The following is a 25,252-nucleotide window of genomic DNA, read 5'->3' on the forward strand; positions in this document are numbered from 1 at the left end:
GCAGAACAGGGGTCTTGGCTTGCTCGTCGCCAATATGGAGAAAGCCGGAGAGGCACAGAATACTGATGTCCGAGTCTGCATCAGTATCGTCCGGTTGATCCACGGGATTGCGGGACAGGCAGTCAGCGTCTTTATGCAGGCGCCCTGGCTTATCATCATCATCATCATCATCATCAGCCTATATTTATGTCCACTGCAGGACGAAGGCCTCTCCCTGCGATCTCCAATTACCCCTGTCTTGCGCTAGCGTATTCCAACTTGCGCCTGCGAATTTCCTAACCTCATCATCCCACCTGACTTTCTGCCGTCCTCGACTGCGCTTCCCTTCTCTTGGTATCCATTCTGTAACCCTAATGGTCCACCGGTTATCCATCCTACGCATTACATGGCCTGCCCAGCTCCATTTCTTCCGCTTAATGTCAACTAGAATATCGTCTACCCCCGTTTGTTCTCTGATCCACACCGCTCTCTTCCAGTCTCTTAACGTTACTCCTAAGATTTTTCGTTCCATTGCTCTTTGTGCGGTCCTTAACTTGTTCTCGAGCTTCTTTGTTAACCTCCAAGTTTCTGCCCCGTATGTTAGCACCGGTAGAATGCAATGATTGTACACTTTTCTTTTCAACGACAGTGGTAAGCTCCCAGTCAGGATTTGGCAATGCCTGCCGTATGCACTCCAACCAAATTTTATTCTTCTGTAAATTTCTTTCTCATGATCAGGGTCCCCTGTGAGTAATTGACCTAGATAAACATATTCCTTTACAGATTCTAGAGGCTGACTGGCGATCCTGAATTCTTCTTCGCTTGCCAGGCTATTGAACATTATCTTTGTCTTCTGCATATTCATCTTCAACCCAATTCTTGCACTTTCTCGATGAAGGTCCTCAATCATTTGTTGTAATTCCTCTCCATTGTTGCTCAATAGGACAATGTCATCTGCAAACCGAAGGTTGTTGAGATATTCGCCATCGATCCTCACTCCTAATTCTTCCCAGTCTAAGAGCTTGAATACTTCTTCTAAGCATGCAGTGAATAGCATTGGAGAGATTGTGTCTCCTTGCCTGACCCCTTTCTTGATAGGTATCTTTCTACTTTTCTTGTGGAGAACCAAGGTAGCTGTGGAATCCTTGTAGATATTTGCCAAGATATTCACGTATGCCTCCTCCACTCCTTGATTACGCAATGCCTCTATGACTGCTGATATCTCTACTGAATCGAATGCCTTTTCATAATCTATGAAAGCCATATAGAGAGGTTGATTGTACTCCGCAGATTTCTCGATTACCTGATTGATGGCATGGATATGGTCCATCGTAGAATATCCCTTCCTGAAGCCAGCCTGTTCTCTTGGTTGACTGAAGTCAAGTGTTGTCCTGATTCTATTGGAAATTATCTTGGTGAATATTTTATACAATACTGAAAGCAAGCTAATGGGTCTGTAATTCTTCAATTCTTTAACGTCTCCCTTCTTATGGATAAGTATAATGTTGGCGTTCTTCCAGCTCTCTGGTACACTTGAAGTTGTGAGGCATTTCGTATAAAGGGCCGCAAGCTTTTCAAGCATGATATCTCCTTCATCTTTGATTAAATCTACTGTTATTCCATCTTCTCCAGGCGCTTTTCCCCTGGTCATGTCTTTCAAGGCCCTTCTAACTTCATCGCTAGTTATAGAAGGAGCTTCAGTATCCGGTTCATCACTATTTCGAATGGAAGAAGCTTGGTTGTTTTGGCTACTGTACAGGTCAGTATAGAATTCTTCTGCTGCTTTTACTATGTCATCGAAATTGCTGATGATATTACTATGCTTATCTTTCAGTGCATACATCTTACCTTGTCCTATGCCTAGTTTTCTTCTTACTGATTTCATGCTGCGTCCATATTTTACGGCTTCCTCAATTTTTCCCACGTTATAATTTCGAATATCCCTTACTTTCTTCTTGTTGATCAGTTTTGACAGTTCAGCGAATTCTATCTGATCTCTTGAGTTGGACACTTTCATGTTTTGTCGTTTCTTTATTAGGTCCTTTGTTTCTTGGGAGAGCTTCCCTACAGGTTGCTTTGGTGCTTTACCTCCCACTTCAATTGCTGCTTCTGAGATCAGCCTAGTTACGGTTTCGTTCATTATCTCTATGTTATCTTCATCTTCCTGTTCTAAAGCTGCATATTTGTTTGCGAGCACCAGCCTGAATTGGTCTGCTTTTACCCTTACTGCCTCTAGGTTGGCCTGTTTCCTCTTGACTAATTTCACTCTCTCTCTCTTCAAATTGAGAGAAATCCTAGACCTCACTAACCTATGGTCACTGCACTTAACCTTACCTAACACTTCTACATCCTGCACTATGCTTGGATCGGCAGAGAGTATGAAATCTATTTCATTCCTTGTTTCTCCATTAGGGCTTTTCCAGGTCCACTTCCTGTTGCTGCGCTTCCTGAAGAAGGTATTCATTATTCGGAGCCTATTCCTTTCCGCGAATTCTACTAACATCTCTCCTCTTGCATTCCTAGAATCCTGGCTTATACGTAATAGAAAATGTATATTCTTGTAGACGCATTGCCCAACGTGCAAGTCGTCCAGTTGGGTCCTTCAAAGAGGAGAGCCAGCAGAGGGCATGATGATCGGTTACGACACAGAAGCTCCGACCGAAAAGATACGGCCGAAATTTCGCCGCCGCCCATACGAGCGCGAGACATTCCCTCTCAGGGATGGAGTAATTTCGCTCGGGTGTGGAAAGAAGTCGGCTGGCGTAAGCGATGACACGGTCTGGCCCTGTTGATGTTGAGCGAGGACAGCGCCGATGCCATAACCACTCGCGTCAGTTCGTACTTCAGTGGGCGCAGAAGGGTCAAAGTGTGACAGAATCGGGGAAGTTGTAAGACGCTCGATCAGGGTAGAGAAGGCTTTCTCCTGCAGTGGTCCCCAAGAGAAAGAGACATCTTTCTTAAGAAGGTCATGAGAGGGCGAGCGATGTAGGCAAATGTTTTCACAAATCGCCGGAAATAGGAGCATAAGCCTAGAAAACTACGGACATCGCTTGTCGAACAAGGTACAGGAAAATTTCGCACTGCGTGAACTTTCTGTGGATTAGGTTGGATTCCGGCGGTGTTTACAAGATGGCCGAGCATGGTAATTTCACGGCGACCGAAATGAAGTTTAGCTGAAGGCCGGCTCTACGAAACACGGAGGGTATAGTCGTGAGGCGCCTCAGGTGGCTCTCAAAGTTCGACGAAAACACAATCACATCGTCGAGGTAACAGAGGTAACCAAAATGTTGCAGGAGGAAAGCAGGCCCACGAGTGTAGAAGAATGTATATTTACAAGCGAAGTATATGGCGTTCAGGCAATGGCCAGAGTCTGTCTTCCTCCCCTTATTGTCCCCTTCTTCTTTCCCTTCACCGTAACAATATTTAACCTATCGATATCCTGCTCTGCCTTCCCAGACAAACTGAAACTAGCTAAAGTGATTGTTATCCATAAATCTGGGACCACACAAGACATGGGGTGCTATAACGTAAAATGATTCCAAACTGTTTTGATTCCAAACACCTGACGTCAAATTTACGTAACCACCAACGCAAGCATCGGGCGGTGACCCGCAGCGTTGTCTGATCAACCCAATCAAACACTCTCCTAGTTTATAGGAGGTCACCTTTGTTCGCTTTCAAAACCAATAACATTGTCTACACTCGGCAGTTTTTCTTATCTAATTGGCTGACAAGAGGCGAGGAGCACGCTCTAGTGGAGAGGGTTTTAATGGGGCCGAGACAGCACAGTGAAAATAGATAACCGCATGAAGAGGGTGGTGCCGGCTTCTCCGATTGGTCCGCTTCGCCTTACTTAGCTTGCGGTGGATGGTAGAAAATCGCGGCGGCGTGCAACGGAAGGATAAGAATACCGCTAAAATGGATCCTCAGCAAGGAAGAGTTGGAAGAGCGATGTCGTATTCATGCCGAAAGGGCTCGATAACGTTTTACTGGCACGCAAAAAGGTTTATCATGCACAAATAAATACATGCTTACCGGCAGGCACTAGTCGCGAGGGCCTGAGCGATAGGCGGGCAGCCATCTTCTATTCCTTTCGGAACGGGGCAGTCTGTGGCTATTCAGAAAAATTTTCAGTTTTGTTCGGCATATTAATGCATTTTTTTTTCGCGTACACGTCACTTTGACGTGGTGAGCTTTCGCAGTTTTGGGACGTCGCGTGACAGACAGGCGAAGTGGGCGTAGACAGAAAACATTGGACCAATAGCAGAGGGCTAATGGTGAAAAGGCGTCGACTCAGGAATGATTATTTTTCTTTTGTGCTGTTTAATCATGCATAATCAGTGTGTACATGTTATATCAGATGGGGAGCTATCGCGGTTTTCGTGACGTCGCGTGACAGACAGGCGAAGTTGGGAGTGGCCCGAAAATGTTTTGACCAATCGTGGAGGTTGGTTGCGGAAAATGGAATCAAAACAGTTTGGAATCATTTTACGTTATAGCGCCCATGGGCAACTATCGACCAATATTGATTTTGTCAATCTTCTCGAAACCTCTAGAAACAAATTTTGCTTAAGCGTTTGGAAATTTTTGTCACTGATGACCGCCGATTTACATTTTTCCAAGTTCGTTTTAGAAAAGGCTTATCTATGGAATCAGCGCTACTTAAACAAAAAGAAGTATTTGTGCAGGACATTGAAAATAACCCTCTAACCCTGGGCATTTTTGTTGATTTTAACAAAGCATTGGACTGTATTAATCATGACATTCTTTTCGATAAACTTTACGCGTACGGTATAAGAGTCAATTCGCTTAAGCTGATAAGGTCATACCTTGAAAAACGGGAGCAATCTGTAGATGTCGATGGTTGTAGCTCCAGTTTTGAATACTGAGGGGCGCTTCTTTTCAACGTGTATATGAACGATCTTGTCCATATCTACAGAAAAAGCAATTTTTTTATATACGCTGACGACACTAGTTTATTTTTATGTTGAAACTGAAAAAGCGCCCATAACTGGTCACATGTAAAAGTAAACAGCTTAACGTTTAATTTTAATAAAACAAACGCGGTTATTTTTTATTCAATAAGTCGCAACGGTATGATATCGATCCCACTGCTTGTGGAGACTACGTCATCGAAATCATAGTAAATTTGAATATATTGGCGCAATATTTGACGAACATGTTAAATGGGCTGATCCCTTGCGTTATCTTTCTCTCAACTTGTCAAAATCTGTAGGAGCTCTTTTGCGAGGTCGAGACTTGTTTCCCGTGTAAGTAAAAATAATATATCATGCATTATTTCATTCTCAAATAAGCTATTCTCATCTTGTGCGGGGCACTGCGGCTCACATTCATCTAAACCAAGTGCTACTTCTGCAAAAAAAAAAAAAAAGCTATCGGCACAGTTTCTGGCTCAGATTACCTAACTCATAACAGACCTTTGTGTATTAAAGGTAAAATATCTGGAATCCATCATCTAGTGAGCTTTACCATACTTCGCGCTGTGAATAACTTGAGCTATACATCGGGCCAACTTCATGATACAACTCTCATCGGCGACAATAACGCACATGAATACAAGCATCAGACGCAAAGAGAAATGGCCCTTCTCACAACGTATGGCTTCCAAATGTTGCGTTTCCTGGTTCCTAACACCCTTAACACTAACAAATGCTACACAGAAAATGTGAACATAAGCAAAAAGACAATTGCTCATAAATTTATAATAGCATGTGGTGTGCTGAAACCAAAATTAGGGTACGTTTTTTTGCCACGGTATAAAAGGAAAAAAAAAAGAACAATGTGTATTCTGATTGAACTTTATTTACTATATCATAGTGTCGAATTGCAGTTATGTTGTAAGCCTTTTGTTTCTGCTATACAGTGCTTTTTAAATCTCACTGAATTGAATATTTTCTTTTTGCTGTTGTTTCACATTTAGTTTATTTGTAATCCTGCATTGTGTACGGTTGACTAATTCATGATGTACGTGGAATTGTACAAACTTTTTTTTTCCTTCGTGCTGCCATTTTGTAAACGTTCCCCGGACCACGTCAAGATGTTTTCAAGGTATCTTTTTGTCCAGGACCTTTGTCACTTGGAGAAATAAATTAATCTTGGATTTTTAATATTATACATGGCTCTCAAATAGAGCACTAATTTGCGAATGGATCTTTAGCAAAATCCTTGTAAACAATGTAATGCTTTCACATAAGTTATCAATTGACATGTCGAATTTGTCCTCTTTGGATGCTCTAATCTACGCAATTTACATTACTGCGATATCTCTTCTAGTGCAGAGTTATGAATTCGCAAAATTAGTTCTCTATTTTTTATTTCAAACTCACCACTTTTTGAAATAGGATTTAAAGAATGCAAGTCCTAAATCAAAATTCCGCTTCCAACACTGACTAGAAATTAACTTTTTCTTTTAAGTGCAACAAATGTAATTAATATTGGCCCACTGATTATTTCAGAAAGGCGTTTCTGCGTTTTACATGTATTTGAAAGGCGGTATTGGAGTTGGGCTCGAGCTAAATTTGCTTCCTTTCAAGCATCCTCCAAGTGTTTTGTCTTTCGTATTGATGAGCGATCGTGTGACCTTCAGTAACATCCAACCAATTCCCTTTGCTGAACACCTCACATCGTTCATTATGTCTCTGCTTCGCCACTCACTGTGAAGTCTGTCGCTGCTATAATTTCGACTTACTCGACCCTTAGTCTGCTTTTTTCACTTTCGCTTGAGTCGCGCCCTCATAACCACTAGTCTCTTTTAGCAGCGAAGCTGTTTAAGCCAGCCGTAATTTGTGGTGCGTAGCAAGAAACTACCAAGAAAGAAAAGAAACGAAACTTTCTTACCGAGCTGGCATTCGAACCCGCGTACCGCCTGTACACAAAAGGCTACACATCCTTTTTTTTTCTTTATTGCACTAGGCTATACATCCAGTAAGGCTATACATCCACGCCTACAGAGCATGCATTTATGCGAACCATATGATTGCGTTCGAGCGTCGTCGTCTTCGTCCACAGCTGGCGCGTTCGTATACACGATCGTGCTCTGCGACGTGAAGCGGTTTCGCGCGCTATGAGATCGAGAGAGAGAGAGAGACGCATTCACGGAGCGGGTCTGGAACGCGGTGTCGGCATTGGAACGCGGCGTTGGTGTTGCAAGCTGCGCAATGCAACGCGCAGCGACGGCCGCAAGTCCGAGACGCCCGAAAAGAAATTATCATCATCATGAGTAATAAGATGAAAATGCGCGCGCACTTCCGGAAATTCTGGCCTACGATCGCCCAGCTTCGCTGTTTCAAGCGTTGCGCGGCCGAGTGCAAGGTTATTTATTTTATTTTGTGGCAGCATCCTAATGGAATGATTTACTTTATCTCCTTGACTGTTTGCTCCCATTCACGGTTTGCTCGCACAGGGGCCTACATTTTACTTGTCAGATATTCTTCTATTACGGTTTTAACTGACCATTAGCTTTTTGCTGCTGCTACAAAATTAATCGGCGTAGAGCACAGTTTTGTTATGCATTAGAGTTTGCGCCGCACATTTTAACGCGAGAGCGTTAAGGGCCCCGTGTCGCAGAAAATCCGGCGTCGGCAACCGGCATCGGTGTGCGATGTCGGCGGGTGGCCAACAAAATCATCCCCAAACACGCAGGCCCTCTGAATATATTTAAGGACAAGTATATGCCACGCCTTCTTATATGACATGCGATATATGCGGGTTATATTGCCGCACCATTCTATCATTATTGTTGCTGATACCTTGTCTTGCATTCTTGGCAATGCTTTTCCTCGGTATTTTGAGAATCACAATCCACAAACAAATGTCATGAAACAAAACAGCCACAGCGCATGCCTTTTATGTTAAATCTTCTCAGACTGAAATATTAAAAGTACGAAACAAAAACGGAAACATGAAAATTATGCAATTTCTTTTTGGCGCGGCTGTGCATTATCTCCGGGATCGCCCCACGCAAGAGGCCCCGTTTCTACCAGAAAGCTCGCCTCCGTGCATAGCGTTCGCCGCCAGTGTTTCCCGGTCACCATTACGGGTGCTTAAGCTGCAGTTGTCGGCAAGCGTGAGAAGCACTCAGGGACCTTTGAATCCTATCGCGTTCCACTATTAAAAGTGAAGCTTAAGCGTCCTACAATTTTTCTTTGATTAACAAGGTAGGTGTCAATCCTACAGCCTTAATTACTATCTGCCTATCTTAATTTCCTTGAATTTCACAAAATGTTCTGTCCTATGTTTTATTTAAAAACGCAGTACTTTTTACACCTTTCATCTTTCACCAACACTAACATGAATTGTCCTAAAGTACCCAAACCTCGAAGGCATATACAGCTTATCGAGAAACTGTTCATCAGGTGTACAGAAATTTGTGTTCACCTAACATTTCTTTCAGCTACAGCTGGTATATGATACATCTATATGGCCACATCATCGTGATTATCTAATTTTAGATAATAAAGGGAGCTCGGAAAGAATCTGTGCAATTTATGCCATTTATGAGTGCGAAACTACCAAGTTCTCACTTTTGTTTAAGTAAAATATATATCATGTTCGCCTTACTTCCAGTGTCGCAGATTTATTAGGTATTCCCACGTGATTTACCACGATGTCGGAAAATGAGCTCGCTTTGTATTCCTAGATTTAAGGCTCATCTTGCTCGGTCAAGTACTTTTAACGAATCTCTCTGCACTGCACCATGCCATTCGCATCTTTAGCTAGCTTCCCAACGATATAAGCAACACAGCTGGTTCCTCCACGCTTTGGAAAATGTCGCACCAGTATACTTCATTTTAGCACGGTGTGTTGGGATTTGAGCTCTCAGATATGATCCTCATCTGTGTGTACATATGACACAGTATACTTTTACCTCGTCTGTGGCTTTTTGGCAGCGAAGCTGTTAGCCTCTGGTTGGTCAGAATTTCCGTGTCTGCTTCCGTTAGCAAAAATGTGGGCCGATCGCGGAGGTAGTGCAATACCGGGCCCACTCCCGGCCAAGGTGAAGCAAGCTTCAAGCACTCAGCAAAGTGAATGAAAAAGTGCACACATTCTTTACACTCACGCATTCAACGTACAGAACAGCATTTGTTTAAATAATGAAACAAGAACAAGACACGCATCCGAACCATATATTTGATGACTAGCCCGCGAGAAATTCGTAAGGGCGCTTTATGCCTCTTCTCGATGTGTGCGTCCGTGCCCAATACTTTCGATATGGGGCTTCGGTGCTGTAGGTCCTGTGTTCGAATCCTGCAGTTGAAAGCTTTTGTTAATGGTTTATATATTCAGTTAATAAACAGTAACTTCTTGAATATTACGAGTTTACAAGTCACGAAAGCCGTTTGAAAACAGAAGGCCCAAGTTTAGGCAAATCCGTGTACTTCCCATAATTTCCATGCAGGCTGAACCACCCCCATTGCACCCATAGCACTGCTATGGGTAAGCCACGCAGAGTTAGGGCTCTTAAGTAATGAAACATTTCATACAGCGATCAGCAGGTGCAGTGGTTTTGCAACAGCTTTGCTGGACATCCACAATTGCAGGGCGGGATGGCGAGTCAATTTTTAACTACCAAATACTAGGCGAGTTTATGTCATTACACTATTTTGTACTCATACCAATGTTCTCGCTTTACACCATCTTCCATTCTTTTACGAAAGCGTTGTAATGTAAAATAATTTCGAGCAGGACTCAGAGGCTGCGGGGCGCTCGGCAATACTGAAAACAAATGGCGGAGCGTAATGACAGTGAATAAAATTCAATAAAACCTGCACCGCTGATACGTTAGTGGAGATTAGGAAGAGCTGGAATTAGGCTCATCTGGCAATGTGTGAAGCAGATAATTGTGGTCTAGTGAAGAAACGGAATCCATGACAGTGTACAGCGAGAGAGTTTAGGTGGTGTGATCACATAAATAAATTTGGCAGGCATAGATTAAGTAAAAAGACACAACATAAGATTAGCCAAAGAGATATGATAGAGGTATTTGTTTTTTTTTAGAAGGTACGCTTATTATGGTGGTGATATTAAGAGAAGTCCATTTCTTTTCGTAATATTGTCACAGTGTAGTGAGCAGCTGAATAATTACTGATCAGGTACGTGTTTACAAACATTCGGCTACCATTATACATATTTGTTGTTGCATATAATACTACCGTGCGTAGCATCATCTATTCTTTTGTTACAGGCTAATCTACGCTACCGAAGTATGGTCCAGCCAAGGGTGCAACTGACCATTGTTGGAATCACTGTGACGACAAGGGTAATGTTTTATACCATTATTTCACGTTTGTGTTCTGACATCGGGCTATCATGTGGTATTTATTATTGCGATAGCAATTATATGGACACTCCAAGCGCATTTTTGCCGTCGCCGCGCGCCATGCGTCGTGTGTGCGAGTGAAGGCGTGCGAGGTTGAACCAGCAACCGCAGCCTCTGTCGCGCACGCGACAGAGGAAAGCGGCCGGAAGCGCATGCTCTTCGTTCGCGCGCGAGGAACGCGGATGAGGCGACGGAGACGGGAGGATGGAGGGGGTGGAGGGCCCGTCCTCTTAACGCGGCTGCCGCTCACAGAGCTATCTTGAAAGCGATCTGCAACGCAGCTGTAGTGTGCGCCCGCGGCGGCCTCATCTTCAAAGCGATCTCCGATGGGCCAAAAGGCATTCGCCGAGTGCCGGTAGCTTAGTGTGCGCTGCGCTTTCGACGTTTAGTTCACGTTCAAGCGAGCGCCAGCGCGAAGGTCAGTTTGCTCGCTGCCGCTGGCGTGATTTGCCACTCCAGCGTTTTGACGAGCTCCCGCGGTCATCGAGCGAGATGTGTTCATGTTTACCTGTGCACGCGTGACACTATGCTTGTTTATTTAGTTAGCAAGTGAATATTTAGAACTTTACCTGGCCGATAAAACTACTATCCTTACTTCATATAGCTGTCTACAAATTTTTTCTTAACTCCACATCTTTGAAATCATCAGCTTTCTGAGTGAGGGGAAGCCAAGGATGTATTCTGGGGTGTTGAGTGTCAAAACCACGATTTGATTATGAAGCACACCATAGTGTTGTTTTTACAGCGTAAGCTGTTATGGGCTCATTCCAATAGCCGTTTCGGTTCGCGATGGTGCCCGCAGCCGATGGCGTCCGGCGATCGTAACCGCTATCGCTGGAAATGCGAAAAAAGTAATCGGTTCTTGCCGGGATCAAACCCGCGCCCCCTGCGTGGGAGCTAGATACTCTACCACTGAGCCACGCCAGCGCTTGCTATCAAGCAGCGGAAAAGTGCGCTTTAAAGGCAGGCGCAGACGATCCGAGCCTCCACAAGTATGGTGGCGCCATCTAGTTAATGTGCCTGCAAACGCAGCATGCACAGGCGCAGACGACGAGATACCATACAGACGAGGCACGCAATAAAAAAAACGCGATCCCCAGCCTCCGCAAGTATAGTGGCGCCATCTAGTTAAGGTGCCTGCAAACGTCACAGACCTGCGCGGCCAGGCATCATCGGGCTCAGCAGACTGCTGTGCAGAGAGCATTACGCGCCGCAGCTCGCCGTCGACGCCGGGCTGGTAGTTCCGATCGTTCTCGTCAAAACGAGGCGAAGAGACTGTCGCGAAGACCCTGCTGTGCGTGGTGCCAAAATTGGAGCAACTCTTGAGCCGCTCCACCTGCTTGTGCTGTGACTGTGCTGCGTTTGCCGCGCAGGCCTATGTTTCTTTACGGCCCCATCGAAATGCGGCCGCCGCGGCCGGGATTTCATCCCGTGACGCCGTGCCTAGCAGCGCAACACCATAGCCGCTAAGCAACCACCGCATGTAAGAAGCACAAAGCAATTGTTAAAGGAGGTGGACGCATTAGGCGCTGTGCCTCACGGCTAGGTTTGGCGTAATGTGCGTCTGCGTCTGGTATTTAGCGAACTATATCATTTATACTTTCAAGTGAGGTTAATGTTTCTTCGAAAATATTAATGTAATATGCAATATTTGATTCATATTAGTGTGATAATACAATAATTATAATAATGTTGTCCACACAGCAATCATTCACCAAAAATAATTCTTTTGAATGAAGCGACATTCAAATTTCGTCTTCATCAGCTAGCGTTCCTTCATCGCAAGGAAACCATGATTTTGTGACGCGTCCTGTGAGGCTAGAAAAGATTAAGCTAATGGAGAATACATGTCTGCACAACCGATTATTTTCTGCACAACCGAATACATGTCTGCACAACCGAACTCGCATTCCAGCGATAATCATACTTTCTCTGGGAAACGCTTTAGGCTAGATGGTTTACATATGTAACACTTGCAGGACTGTTATTATCGGGACACAAAGAATATCAAAGAGCGAATAAAGATATTACCGAAGTTATGCGCCAGCCTGCAAGTCATGCTATTTGGTCCCGTAGTTGTAGCCTCAGCGAGACAACTGAAGCAAAACCTACAAATAATTTTTAACAGTTTTTGTAGCGAGAGCTACATTGGCCGTATTCTCACCGTTTCGCTGTATCCGGTGGTCGCACCGCGAGCTGAGCCGTTGCCTAAGAACCGCTGCAGCTGGCAGCGCCGCTCGCTAGCAATCTGGCATGACGTCGGAGGAGGAGCCGGGGAAACCGCGTTGCAGCAACAGAGGAGGAGTCGGCGTTGCATCATATATAGAGAAGGGGCGGCTCGGTGGGATTCGTCGGCAGATATGGAAAGTGAGTAGGAGAGACTGAAAGAAGATAGGCTTCGTCGTCGGAATGAAACCAAGAGGAGGCAGCGAGCCGATGAGACGGGGGAAGAACGAGCTGTACGCCTCGAGAAGCGTCGTGAATACGAAGCGACCAGGTGAGTGGATTCAGAGGAGGATAGCACCCGAAATGTGTTGAAGTCACCGCACGATAACTCTTTATCCTCCCGCCTCACCGACCATCCGGCCGTCTTTGTGGCAATTGAGAAACAACAAGATGAAGACCTTCAAAATAAATGCGTTACCCGCCGCGGTTGCTCAGTGGCTATGGTGTTGGGCTGCTGAGCACGAGGTCGCGGGATCGAATCCCGGCCACGGCGGCCGCATTTCGATGGGGGCGAAATGCGAAAACACCCGTGTACTTAGATTTAGGTCACGTTCAAGAACCCCAGTTGGTCCAAATTTCCGGAGTCCCCCACTACGGCGTGCCTCATAATCATATCGTGGTTTTGGCACGTAAAACCCCATAGTTAATTTTTTTAATAAATGCGTTACACTTTAAAAATGTCTAGTCTTTAATGTAACGATAACTTAACAAGAGGTACCAACCAAACCTAAACACTCAGACATACGAAACTAAATAAAGATGTAACCATAGAGAGAACCAAGCTAAACAATAACATTAATCATACCTCTCGCTACGGAAACCCAGGAATAACTGAGTTAAGCCAGAGCCAATTTTTTCATCTCCAGTAAACAACCTTGGTAGAACAGAAATGGGGAAGGGAGAAGAGTAGTAACACCACATACAGACAAGATAACAAACCATTCTAACGTTGGACTGCTAACACGTTTACGTAAACGAGAACATACACACATTGATCTTTTTTTTTGCGGAGTGATAGTATTTTAGAATCGGACATTTGCTGTAAAACAGCGGTACGATGAAAAAATACAGAAGCCCGAAAAGGCTATCATACATCTGCCAAAATGTTTAGGCAATTGCCAGCTATTAGGCAAAGACGTAGCACACACACGCAACGATTCGAACGACTACGTAACTTTTATTGAATGAACCTGTAGTTTTCAGAATGAACCATGGCTTAAATATGCGTGACCGTTCCATAGTTGAAGGCATGCTGAATGCTTTTCATAGTTTCCCTGTTTTTGTTTTCCATAAGAATGAATGCATGGATGGATGCAAAACTTCAATGAAAGTCCTGAGGTAGGCGACTCAGCGCGCTGCGGGCCGCTCCCATGTCGAGACAGTCAGGCCATGCCCGACCTCTGCATCGTGGGCCCTCTGTACAGCCCCTATTTGCGCTCCAGCATCGGGGCTCTTGATAGAGGAGAGCCACTTGCGAAGAATGGCAGTACTTTTTTAGAAAAGTTACGCTATCATTAGCTTTTTGCTAGAGCGAGGTTGGTTTTACCGTTTACGTAGCGAACAGGTATTCGTTTTGTACATGCAACCTGCGCTTGGGCAAACCTACATAGCAGCGTCGCTGATTGGGCAACAATTTCACGAGCCAGACAGTGGTTTGCATCGTGTGTCTCGTAGCTTCCTCATTCGCTTTAGTGGATTTTCACACCGGTTCCAATTAGAAACTTGTGCTGGGCTAAGAACGCAACCAGCATACCTTAAGGGGTCTCTACTTGCTTCAACATATCGAGCAGATGAAGACCATTCAGTAGAAGTTCTGAGCTTGTCCACCTACTAGTTTTCAAAATTATGAGATATTGAGGACCGTTCTCGCGCGGAATCCTTCTCGCTATCGTAGTAGGACACAGCCACAATATCCACTGTTCCTGAACTTCGGTATCTGTCGATGGAAATGCAACGGCAAGACTTAGTTGTCAATTTCATGAACCATCAAGAAAAAAGTCGCAGTTTCGCCCGAAAGGGGAAGCATCAATTGCGATATCAAATTGGTAGACAGCTATACGAAGTAGGGATAGTAGTTTTATAGGCCGTATAAAGCTGTAAATATTCGATTACTAACTAAATAAACAAGCACGGTGTGACTCGCACACAGGTAAACAGGGACACATCTTGCTCGATGACCGCGGAAACTCGTCAAAACGCTGGAGTTTGACCTTCGCGCTGTCTTTCGTCTCGCTTCAACGCGAACGTCGAAAGCACCGCGCATATGAAGCTGCCGGCACTCGGCGCGGGTACTTTGTACCAATCGCCGATCGTTTTGAAGATGAGGCCCCGCGGGCTCACACTTCGGCCAAATAGCAGATCGCTTTCAAGATACGGTGCCCGCGCGGCAGCTCCGTCAGCAGCAGCCGCAAGAGCAGAACTCACCCCCCCCCCCCCTCCCCACTTCCACCGTCTCTGTCGCTTCCTCCCCGTGCCCCGCGAGCGAACGAAGACCGGGCGCTTCCGGGCGCTTCCGAACGCCTTCCTCTCTCGAATGCGCGAGATTAAGCTGCGGTTGCCGGCTCACCCTTGTACGCTTCTACTTGCACACACAGCGTACGGCGCGCGGTCACGGTTTTATCGCCGTTAGACTTTATACGGAAACTCCCCGCGACGACAACGGCGACGGCAGAAATTCGCTTGGATTGCTATCTGAATAAAATTGCCGCACCCGATCAACTTTTTGTGTGCCGACGAAATCAGCAGCAATACCTCTTCCCTACTAGACATTCAACTGGATGAGCGGGGCTGAAAAATCTTCACGAAGAGTAGCTAACAACATCGGGCACCTGAGCAGTTAATATATAAATATTTTCAAAGATGGCGCGATGTTCCGTTTATTAATTTGGTTCATTTGCATTAAATTGTGTAAATGTCAAAAAAGAAGCTACCGTTCATTCTTTGCAATCCCTGGAAACTCCTCAGTGTATCTGTGTGGCACAATGAGGTCGAGTCTGCTAGTTATGTATAATTGTTTATCAAGATGATGCCTTGCCCCATGAAAAACTGCCCTACTAGTTATATCGCCTTTATAAGTGGCAGTGAACAGAGCCCAACTCCGGGACTTCCGTAAATTGGGTCAAACACGATAATCGCAATAAAGCCAGAACTCGTCACTTTCTTCTAATTACTCGAACAATTGTCGTATTGTCGTATTAGCACACTTTCGAACATTTGTCGTATTAGCACACTGCCAATTTTATGGAATATAAATATGCGAGAAGGCAAGAAGCATTTAGACGCCCAGCATGCATATCCAGCTATACTTTCTGAAGAACTCCTGCTGGCAAAACTATGAACCTCACAGCATTCATGGATTCATCTATAACAGTATTGATCATTATTTCTCACGGTCCTCATATATGTATATGGCGCTGAGCTTGCTTCATTCCGAACGCATGTTCTGTTTATTTCAGCGTTCTGACGAATCCTACATGGTGGAAATATCTGGTTATCAAGCAACAAAGAATATTAATTATGGACAAACAATAGACAATTTTAAAAACTTTGTCGCACAGAAAAGTTATTTTGCCACTTCTGACATTATATTTCTGCTTACAGGGTATGTATGACACGACTGCATCAAACATATTTTGGGTGGACACTTCTAAATGGCTTCTTAAATCTTTTTTTTTTACTCTGGCTACGCAGTATTGAACTGAAAACACACCAATTACAATATATACGGATCTATATCGCACGTTCTTACTTATACTCATGTTCCACTTGAGCAGATATAATACATTATCTATAGATATTTTCAGCGAATAGTCTGTGCACCATGCACCAAGGGCTGCCACAGGCCCGCCGCCATTGAACACTTTGTGAATCGAGATCAAGCAGCACCAGCTGCCAAGCACCGCGCCCGTAACCTTTCATTCAGAGGCTAGGAATGTCTTAGCGCTATTTGAATTTGGAAGAGCAGAGGAAAGACACGCTCTGTCGTGAAATAAACCACTGTGACAGAGTGCCCAGTGTGTCAGAGGAGATTGTGTGCGAGCTTCTTAATTAATTACGTATTATTGCTTAATTATTCTGCTTACTACACATGCATTCTTGTCCATTACCCACTCCTCTCAGTAACGCCGAACAACCCGGAGAGTAAATAAATGAAATGAAAAGAAACATATGAACGTTCGGCATGCGCACCTTTTCGCAACCCTAGCACAAGTTCTACCGCTAGTGCTGGATAGCCAATTGCAGGTACTGACTGCTAGACTTACAGCAACAGCACAACGTTACCGTCACCGCTTGCAGAAATATACTCACATGTTGAACTTCGATAAGAGTGCAGGTCAGCGCGGTGTCACCCCATGCGAGCGCGAGATACTTAGGTAGTATTTGATGAAGATGACTCACATCAGTCACAGGAAAAGCACTGCATACCATCCCCAAACAAACGGCCTGACGGAACGCCTAAACCGAACCCTGGCCGACATGCTGTCCATGTATGTCGATCTAGAATATAAGACATGGGACTCAATTTTGCCCTACGCTACTTCCGCCTATAATACGGATGTTCAAGCGATCACTAAAGTCACTCTATTTCAACTGGTCTATGGCCGCGTAGTCACAGCCACACTGGATGCTATGTTACCAGTAGATGCTGACAACAACAACCCATACCACGTGAACGACTTCCTACAACGAACTGAAGAAGCCCGGCAGTTGGCACGGTTCCGTATACGCCAGCAACAACGTACGGACGCAAGCTACTACACCCTGCTTCGCAGAGAAGTTCAGTACCAGCCAGGCGATAAAGTGTGGGTATGGACACCAGTGCGTCGTCGCGGTCTGTCTGAAAAACTCGTTCGCCGATACTGTGGTCCTTACGAAGTTATTCGCCGAGTAGGTGACCTGAATTACGAAATAATTCCTCATCGACAAAAGCTATCAAAGCGCCACAACCTTGCGGAGGTCTTACACGTAGTCCGCATGAAGCTGTACTTCGACAGGTAACGAAAACGCTTCTGTATATGAAACTTGTTTCACACGCATCGGGACGATGCGTTTTCGGATGGGGCGTACTGCCGCAGAGAACTCTCCACGTACCAGTTACGAGCACTTTCGCGAAGTATCCTTCCAGGCGTCTCATCGCACCGCCGTTAGAAGAGCACCAGCAACGCCTCGCACATGGCGAGACAGCGCGTGTCTCTCGTGCACGCGACTGCGCTTGTGCTCTATCTACGGACGTGGTTCACTGTGGAACGTGACCCTGTTAACTCTGCTTGAAGATTGTGTGACTGTGCTTTAGTCTTAAGTTTCCGGGCACAAGTTCGCCCACAATAAACCAGTTTGTTTAGTGTGCTGCATTGAAGAGTGCTACAACATATACTCGAGCAAAGTTAGTTTCCATAGCAGCGAAATCAAACGTCAAATAATAGGCGGGCACCGGGAGTTTTCTTGCTGAATCGGGAATCAAACAGCAGGCGAGCAATCACTTAGCCATTTCAAAATTTTTGACCGCGTGTACGCGAACACATTTTAATGTGAACTGTGAGTAATCGGGAAACCACACGTGAAGGTTAAAAATTATTTAAATAAATTATGGGGTTTTACGTGCCAAAACCGCGATCTGTTTGTGAGGCACGCCGTGGTGGGGTACACCGGAATAATTTTGACCAGCTGGGGTTTTTTAACGTGCACTTAAATCTAAGAACACGGGTGTTTTCATTTCGCCTCCATCTAAATGCGGCCGCCGTGGCCCGGATTCGATCCCGCGACCTCGTGCTCAGCAGCCAGGCAAAGCCGCTCTACAAATCTACCGTTTCTAAGAATAGGATATACAAGGTGTCCCAACTATCATGCACTTACATTTAAAAATGTACAAATGCAACGTAGCTTGGCAGAACCAAGGTAATCTTGTTTGCCGTGATACTCAGATTATTTCTTGTATTCCGCCTAATTACATAGTTAGTCTTAATTATTTAATCAACTTCTCAAATACTATAATTACAATAAAGGTATCCATGAGAAATTTATAATTATAAAGCACCATAAAAACTCCCTATACAGCTTTCTGTTGCTGAATACATGCTACATAAAAGTGTTTTTCCGAGCGTGAAAGATGCCCACGAATACACGCAAAATTGCCGCGCGAACTCGAGGCACAGAAGAGCAGCACAAACCGGGTGGCGCTTACTCAGTGCTCCAACAGGGCATCAAACATGTTCATAGAACAGCGAACGACGCCTAATGCAGATACCCATTGCCCTAATTTGGCGTCCAAGAGGTGCACTGTGAAGAGGTACATACTCCCAGTTACATACTCCGTGACGAAAATTGTCTGATGGTTGGCTTTGAACCCCGTTTCCTCAGCACAGCAGCCTATTGCATTAGCCACTAAATCACGCACTACCCAGGGGCCGAAGTTGCCGGCGAAAACGGCTCAAGATAAATAGATTGATGGACAGACTACCAAGCGACAAGCGGAGAGAAATGATCATAAACTCCTTTCTTCTGCTCTTGAGGCTATACCAACAAGTTTGCTGTGTGCAAGTTATTTTGAAGCATTTATTGCGTTCCTGTCTCGACCAGGCTTTTCATGTGAATAACATTCTTAGGGTCCTTCACGCACTTTTAGGGAACTATCGGCTGTCGGGCTGCCTTTTACCGTCTTCCGCCGAACATGGATCACAGTGTGTTATATACTATGTGGCCTAATGCCGTAGCATCGGGATGCTGTTCTGAGGAAAACAGGTTGGAAACCGATCGTCTGACTATTGGTATCTGCACTCTTCAATGAAACCATTTGACGTTAACGTGGGTCGCTGGCTTTGTGCCACGTTGAGAGTGTGTGTTTTAAATTTACGTCGTTGACACCAAATTGGCAAGCACGCCCGTGTGCTTGCGTTGTAGAGCACGTTAAAGAACCCCAGGTGGTCAAAATTAATCCGGAGCCCTCCACTACGGCGTGCCTCGTAATCAGAACTGGTTTTGGCACGTAAAACTCAAGAAAGAAGAAGACACCAAATTGGCACATTGGGTATGTGCCACTGGTGTGCTCCGTTCTTCGATGATCGTCTTCCACGCTAAGTGAAATCAATGGGTATGTGCGGCACTTCAGTGGTCCTCTTTGACTCAACAATGCGTCACGGCGTGTGTGCCGCTGGGTATCTGCTCTTTTCTAACGAGAAAAAAAATGCTTGAAAATTTATCCAGTGTTGGGCACAATTAAACCGCCTTGACAGATATTCGATCTGGTCTAAATGCACATTACCATATGCGCCATGTGAGGACTCCTCAGTGCGTGAAGCCAATGCTCAGTTCAAGGCTCTTAATTTGCTGTGGCCAGTGTCTCTTGCAGTGTTTCGTGTTGTAGTAATTGTTAGCAGGTGCCAATTCGCCGTGCACCGTTAGACACACCAGCCTCCTACAAACAATTGGGGGCACTCCGAGGATGAAAAACTGTCGTGTCTGAGCTCGTGCACATGCGCACCTCATCATGAAGGACACGTTATGCCTTGTTAAAAGGGTTAGGGTATCGCTGTGTCTCACTCCCTGAACTTACTGGTGTCATTTCTAAATCTTACGTGTCCCACACAGGGCGCCATGGAGAACCACGCGCGTGATTTTGCAGCAAAAATACACATTTGTAGATCTTACAACACCTGATGCGCACCTGTTTGAGTTAGAAGAGTTATATCTACTATGATAGTGCGAGCTCCCCCAAACCCGACCACTTCTGCTCGGATAAAGAAAGGATGTGCCCAGCTACGCCTCACTCAACGCTGGGTGTAAAGGCTAAATTCAGCTCTTGATTGCGTAACGCGTGGCGCTACAAATGTGCTATCTGCGGACGCAGCACATGCATAATCGGCTAATGTTTCCTCCTTTTTCTTTTTCTCTACCCAACCATATAAACGTTATCTGCATGGGTCACATCGTTGTAAAGATATAGGCGATAATGCTATAACATGATCTGGTTACATCGGTATTAGCAAGTTCCACCTGTGAGCCTTTTCAGATCGAAAACTTGGCGACCGCGAGCTTTCTCAATTCCTGCGTCATCTTGAGCAGCTGTTAGAAGACAATGAGGCTACTTTATCGGCAAGGCCTCCCATTCAGCGTTTTCATGGTGCTCCTGTCCACTGCCAGGTTGTCACTGCATCACTTCAGCCAACTCGCCAACTCCGTCGTGAAAATTGTCATGATGCTCGTTCTAAAGTATTTCTCACTACCAAAGTGCAGTCACGTAAATGACCGTTGATTGTTGGACTAGGTGTGTATATTATGTGTCTGTGTGGATTACTACGATAGCTAATTTGAGCTCGCGATACCAAGAGCATCAGCCAGCCGCGAGTTTGGGTGCTTGTTCATACGAGTAACATATAATAAGTCGGTTTAAACCAAGTAATAACCAGTATGAGGCCTAATTTATTATCATTTCCCAGTCACTCAAATTAGTTTCATGGCTTCTGGCGAGTTGTCACTACTGCATTATTTCACATGTCGTATTTCAGAAAGAACATGTCTTACTGGGATAACAAGGAGTTGAAGCATAGTATTGGAGGTAAGCTTTTGCCTTTTCATCAAACAGTGTTTCTAGTAGTTCTTTATAGAAGGATACCCAGTATCATAAGTAAAGCCTCTTAAAATAACGACTGCAACATTTTGGAAGGAGAAAAGTACACGAAGGCAAATTTTTGTTTACTCGCATTATCTGTTTTAGGTATTTAGGGCCAAGAAAGTACGAATGTAATTTTTTGCTGCAGTGCTGTATGCTAAACTAATAAATGCTTGACATGTACGTTTTACATCAAATATGTCAACAATATCAGGAAACCCATTTCATTTTCTGTTTTCGTAAATTAACGGGTACAATTATGGTCGGAGATGTTACCATGAATAAGCTTATATAGTCGCTCTTTCTAGGATGTCTTTTTTGGCCTCCTTTTGTTTGCAGCATGCGGCGTTCTCTGGATTCTCCTAACCTTTCGCAGCCCTCCTATAGCATTTTACACGATTGCACAACCTTTCATGGCCCTCAGGTAGATATCAATGCTAAAGTTGCACCGATCAAATGAAAACGTTTCGGTCCCTTAATGTGGGGCGTGGTGTCATAATACTGACATCGCGCAGGCCTGCCAAGTAATTTAATTCTTACTCACTCTGCCCTGTAGTTACTGAAATGTAGTTCTGACCATAAACATGTAAAATGCATAGCTTCGTCGCGCAGCTTACCACGAACTGGTGCTTCTTTATGCCATGATATGCCGAGATCAGGTTACTGCTGCACGTACCTTTCGTGACTTGTATAACCTGTTGTATTCATATTTCTCAATATGGCTCCATTTTGTCTCAGTGCTACAGTTCTACGATTATTCTTTTTTCTCATATAGCATGGTTGAACGTCGCGTTTCTTCTACGCAATAATTCAGCCAGTATATCGCTCTTCTGATTCAGGTTTCGCATATCTCGCTGGAGCTTGTACACAGTGGCGAGTGGGGATGACAGAAGAAAGAGTCGGCAGCTATTACGGCGTATTTGTCTTTGCACATGAGCTCGCGCACAGGTGAGGAAGAACGTTGCAACTCTTTATTCTCTAAGCTTCAGACCTAATGCACCAAATAGCATCCCCCTGCAAGCTTTTAGAACATATAATCTACTCAAGTTTAGTTGACTTCATGAATTTGCATGGATTTTTATGGCTAAACAACATGGGTATTATAATAATTTTCAGGTAAAAGTGAACTAATTTATTTTACTCAATACTTTTACATTTTACTCAATTTTCTAATCTGTATCGTCGACGTACGTTATCGTCCGCCAGATTCGCCTGGTGATTTCATCGAAAACCTTAACGAATCACTAAGTTTCATTCACGATAAGTATCGAGCATCAGTAACCATTCTTGCTGGCGACTTTAACTACCCAGGCATAAATTGGCGGAGGTGCACTCCCGAAGGCGATACTAGGAAAAACGAATGTAAGGAATTAATCGATCTGCTTTCCCAGCTTGGTTTATCACAAATGGTTTCTGTGCCAACGCGTTTAAAGTTGATTTTAGAACTCTTGTTGACAACCCATCCTGAAAATATGACTTTGCACATTTTAGACTGTCTTAGTGATCACAATACTCTTCATTGTGAATACGTGTTGAATAGTAACAAACCGAAGCACCAACGAAAACTATCTACGACTACGCACGTGCTAACGTTGATCGACTAAACAGTGAATTGTCATTATTCTGTGAGTAGTTTCTGGAATCTGTATCAAGCCGTTGTACGAATGATAACTGGACTCTCCTTTGCGCCAAACTGACTGAGCTGAAAGAAAGAAACATTGCAAAAATCACACTCACGACGCCATCTCAAAACATGTGGTTTACAATACACGTAAAGCGATGCATCAGCAAGAAGAAGCGCCTTTACGCTAAGGCAAAAGGATCGGCCTCCGAGGACGATTGGAAACACTACGGCGAACACTCAAAACTATGTCAAGCAGAAATTGAAACAGCTTAACACTAAATTCTTGAACCACCATATTTCAACGTTACTGAGAACCAATTCTCAAAAATTATGGAAAGTAATCAATCCTAAGTCCTCTACAGCTAGTCTTATATCTATAGTAAATAATGGTGACATCCTTTTGCCCACACAGGTCGCCACAGAATATAATCTATCTTTTAGCTCAGTGTTTACCGATGAAATCTCGATCCCGGCAAGTGCGCAGGCTGGATCTATAAATGCCACCATGGACGACATTCTGGATACTCAAGAAGGAATAAAAAAAGCTATTGACCGTTTGCCAAATAATTCAAGTCATGGTCCTGACGGTATTTGCCCCAAACTGCTCACACTAACTAAATCAACAATATCCCTAATTTTCACTCCATTATTTCAGCAGTCTATTGACACAGGTTGCGTGCCTGATGCATGGAAAATTGCTCGTGTTATACCTATATTTAAATCTGGAGACCGTTCTGCCCTCATAAATTACAGACCTATCTCATTAGCAAGCATACCATGTAAAATACTTGAACACATAATTTCATCAGCAATGATGAAATACTTAGACCAGCACAACTTCTTTTTCCAAAACAAGCACGGGTTCTTGCGTGGACGTTCCTGCGAATCACAGTTATTTGAATTGACGGCTGACCTTCACGACGCTTTACACAACCTAATTATAATAGACGCTGTATTCATCGACTTCGCAAAATCGTTTTATAAGGTGGCTCACAATCGTCTTATACTGAAATTGGATAACCTTAATATAAGCAGGAATGTGACGAACTGGATCGTCAGTTTTCTAGGTAACCGACAGCAGTTTGTTTCTGCAAATGAATATTGCTCCACACTAATACCTGTAAAATCTGGTGTGCCTCAGGGATCGGTGCTTGGACCAGCACTGTTCCTTATCTACATTATTGTTTTAAGCAATAACCTTACTTACACTGTCCGATTATTTGCTGACGACGGTGTTATTTATTCAAAGATAAAAAATTCTGATGACACTAATTTGCCGCAGTCGGACCTTGATGTAATCGCTAAGTGGTGCGAAAAATGGCAGATGGGGAAAACATTTCCAAAACAAAAGCAATGCCATTTACCAATACCAGTGTACCCTACACTTGCTTTTACATTATTAATAACGCGGCCATGAAAAAAGTGTCCACAGTGAAATATTTAGGCGTTCACATTTCTTAAGACCTCACGTGGCACCAGCACATCGATTACATAAGTAGCCAAGCGTCCAAAACCTTCGGCTGTGTCAGGCGCCACCTGTGCTCCGCAAACCGGGCGACCAAGCTTTTATCATTCATTACTTAGACCGCAACTGGAATATGCCGCTATCATTACGAATCCGGATCAAGAATACCTCAACAACAAACTCGAATCGCTACAGAATAAGGCTGCTAGATTTGTCAGAAAAAATATTCTCGTTACTACGGCGTAACTGATATGAAATTGTCTCTAAGTATATGCATGCTCAAAAAAAAAAGACTAGTTGCACTGCTAACTCACTTTCACCAACTATATCATAATCCCTCGGCATTCACAGAAGCCCATATCAAACCGGCCCTTCGCGTCTTTCCCCGATTAAATTACCTTTTTAAATTGCTGCCCAAGTTCGCTCGTACTAAACTTATGCATCAGTCACTACTATTCCTTGCCATCTATCATTCGAACAGACAGCCAGCTGAAATCGCTTCCGAGACCAATCACGATGATTTTGTTAATAGACTGAAGTGCTGGATGCATACTGATAAATAAAAAGCCTTTCCACGGCTTATATGTTCAGCTTGTAATTCAAACTTGTTTTTGTATGTTTTAATCTTGCATTTGTATGTCTCAATGTTGTAGTATTTGTGATCATGTATCTTGCATTCCATGTAGGATTTCTTCCTTTTACTTGTGATGCTATGCATAATGTTCATTCATGGTTGTTGTTGTTGTTTTCTCAACCCCCCTATGCAATGCCTGTAAAAGGGCCTTTAGGGTACATGAATAAAAAAAAAAAAAAACTCTTGGCTCGTCTTGAAAACGAGTGTTTCATCGCTTGTATATTCCTAGATTTTCAGAAAGCATTTGATCGCGTCTCTCACTCAATACTATGTTTAAAAGTAGGAAAATTATCCATAGAAAATTCTATGACTCACAACTTCCTTTTTAACAGTGGGCAATTTCTGACAGCTAACGATTTGAATTATCCTTCATCTCCAAC

At 44.2% G+C, this 25,252-nt stretch overlaps 2 protein-coding genes across 3 annotated transcripts in view; both read left to right on the plus strand.

The window, feature by feature from the left end:
- Window positions 1–25,252, plus strand: part of LOC119450762 (venom metalloproteinase antarease-like TtrivMP_A) — a 689,114-nt gene that overhangs the window by 416,292 nt on the left and 247,570 nt on the right. The window lies entirely within an intron of this gene.
- The window catches only part of LOC119450761 (venom metalloproteinase antarease-like TtrivMP_A), an 84,730-nt gene that overhangs the window by 28,083 nt on the left and 31,395 nt on the right, over window positions 1–25,252 (plus strand). The window contains exons 7-10 of the mRNA XM_037714267.2: window positions 10,184–10,258; window positions 16,000–16,145; window positions 21,046–21,095; window positions 21,989–22,097. Of these exons, the coding sequence (XP_037570195.1) occupies window positions 10,184–10,258; window positions 16,000–16,145; window positions 21,046–21,095; window positions 21,989–22,097 (380 nt within the window). The remainder of the gene's footprint in view (window positions 1–10,183; window positions 10,259–15,999; window positions 16,146–21,045; window positions 21,096–21,988; window positions 22,098–25,252) is intronic.

Source organism: Dermacentor silvarum, chromosome 4, assembly GCF_013339745.2.
Source record: "Dermacentor silvarum isolate Dsil-2018 chromosome 4, BIME_Dsil_1.4, whole genome shotgun sequence".
Taxonomy (NCBI): domain Eukaryota; kingdom Metazoa; phylum Arthropoda; class Arachnida; order Ixodida; family Ixodidae; genus Dermacentor; species Dermacentor silvarum.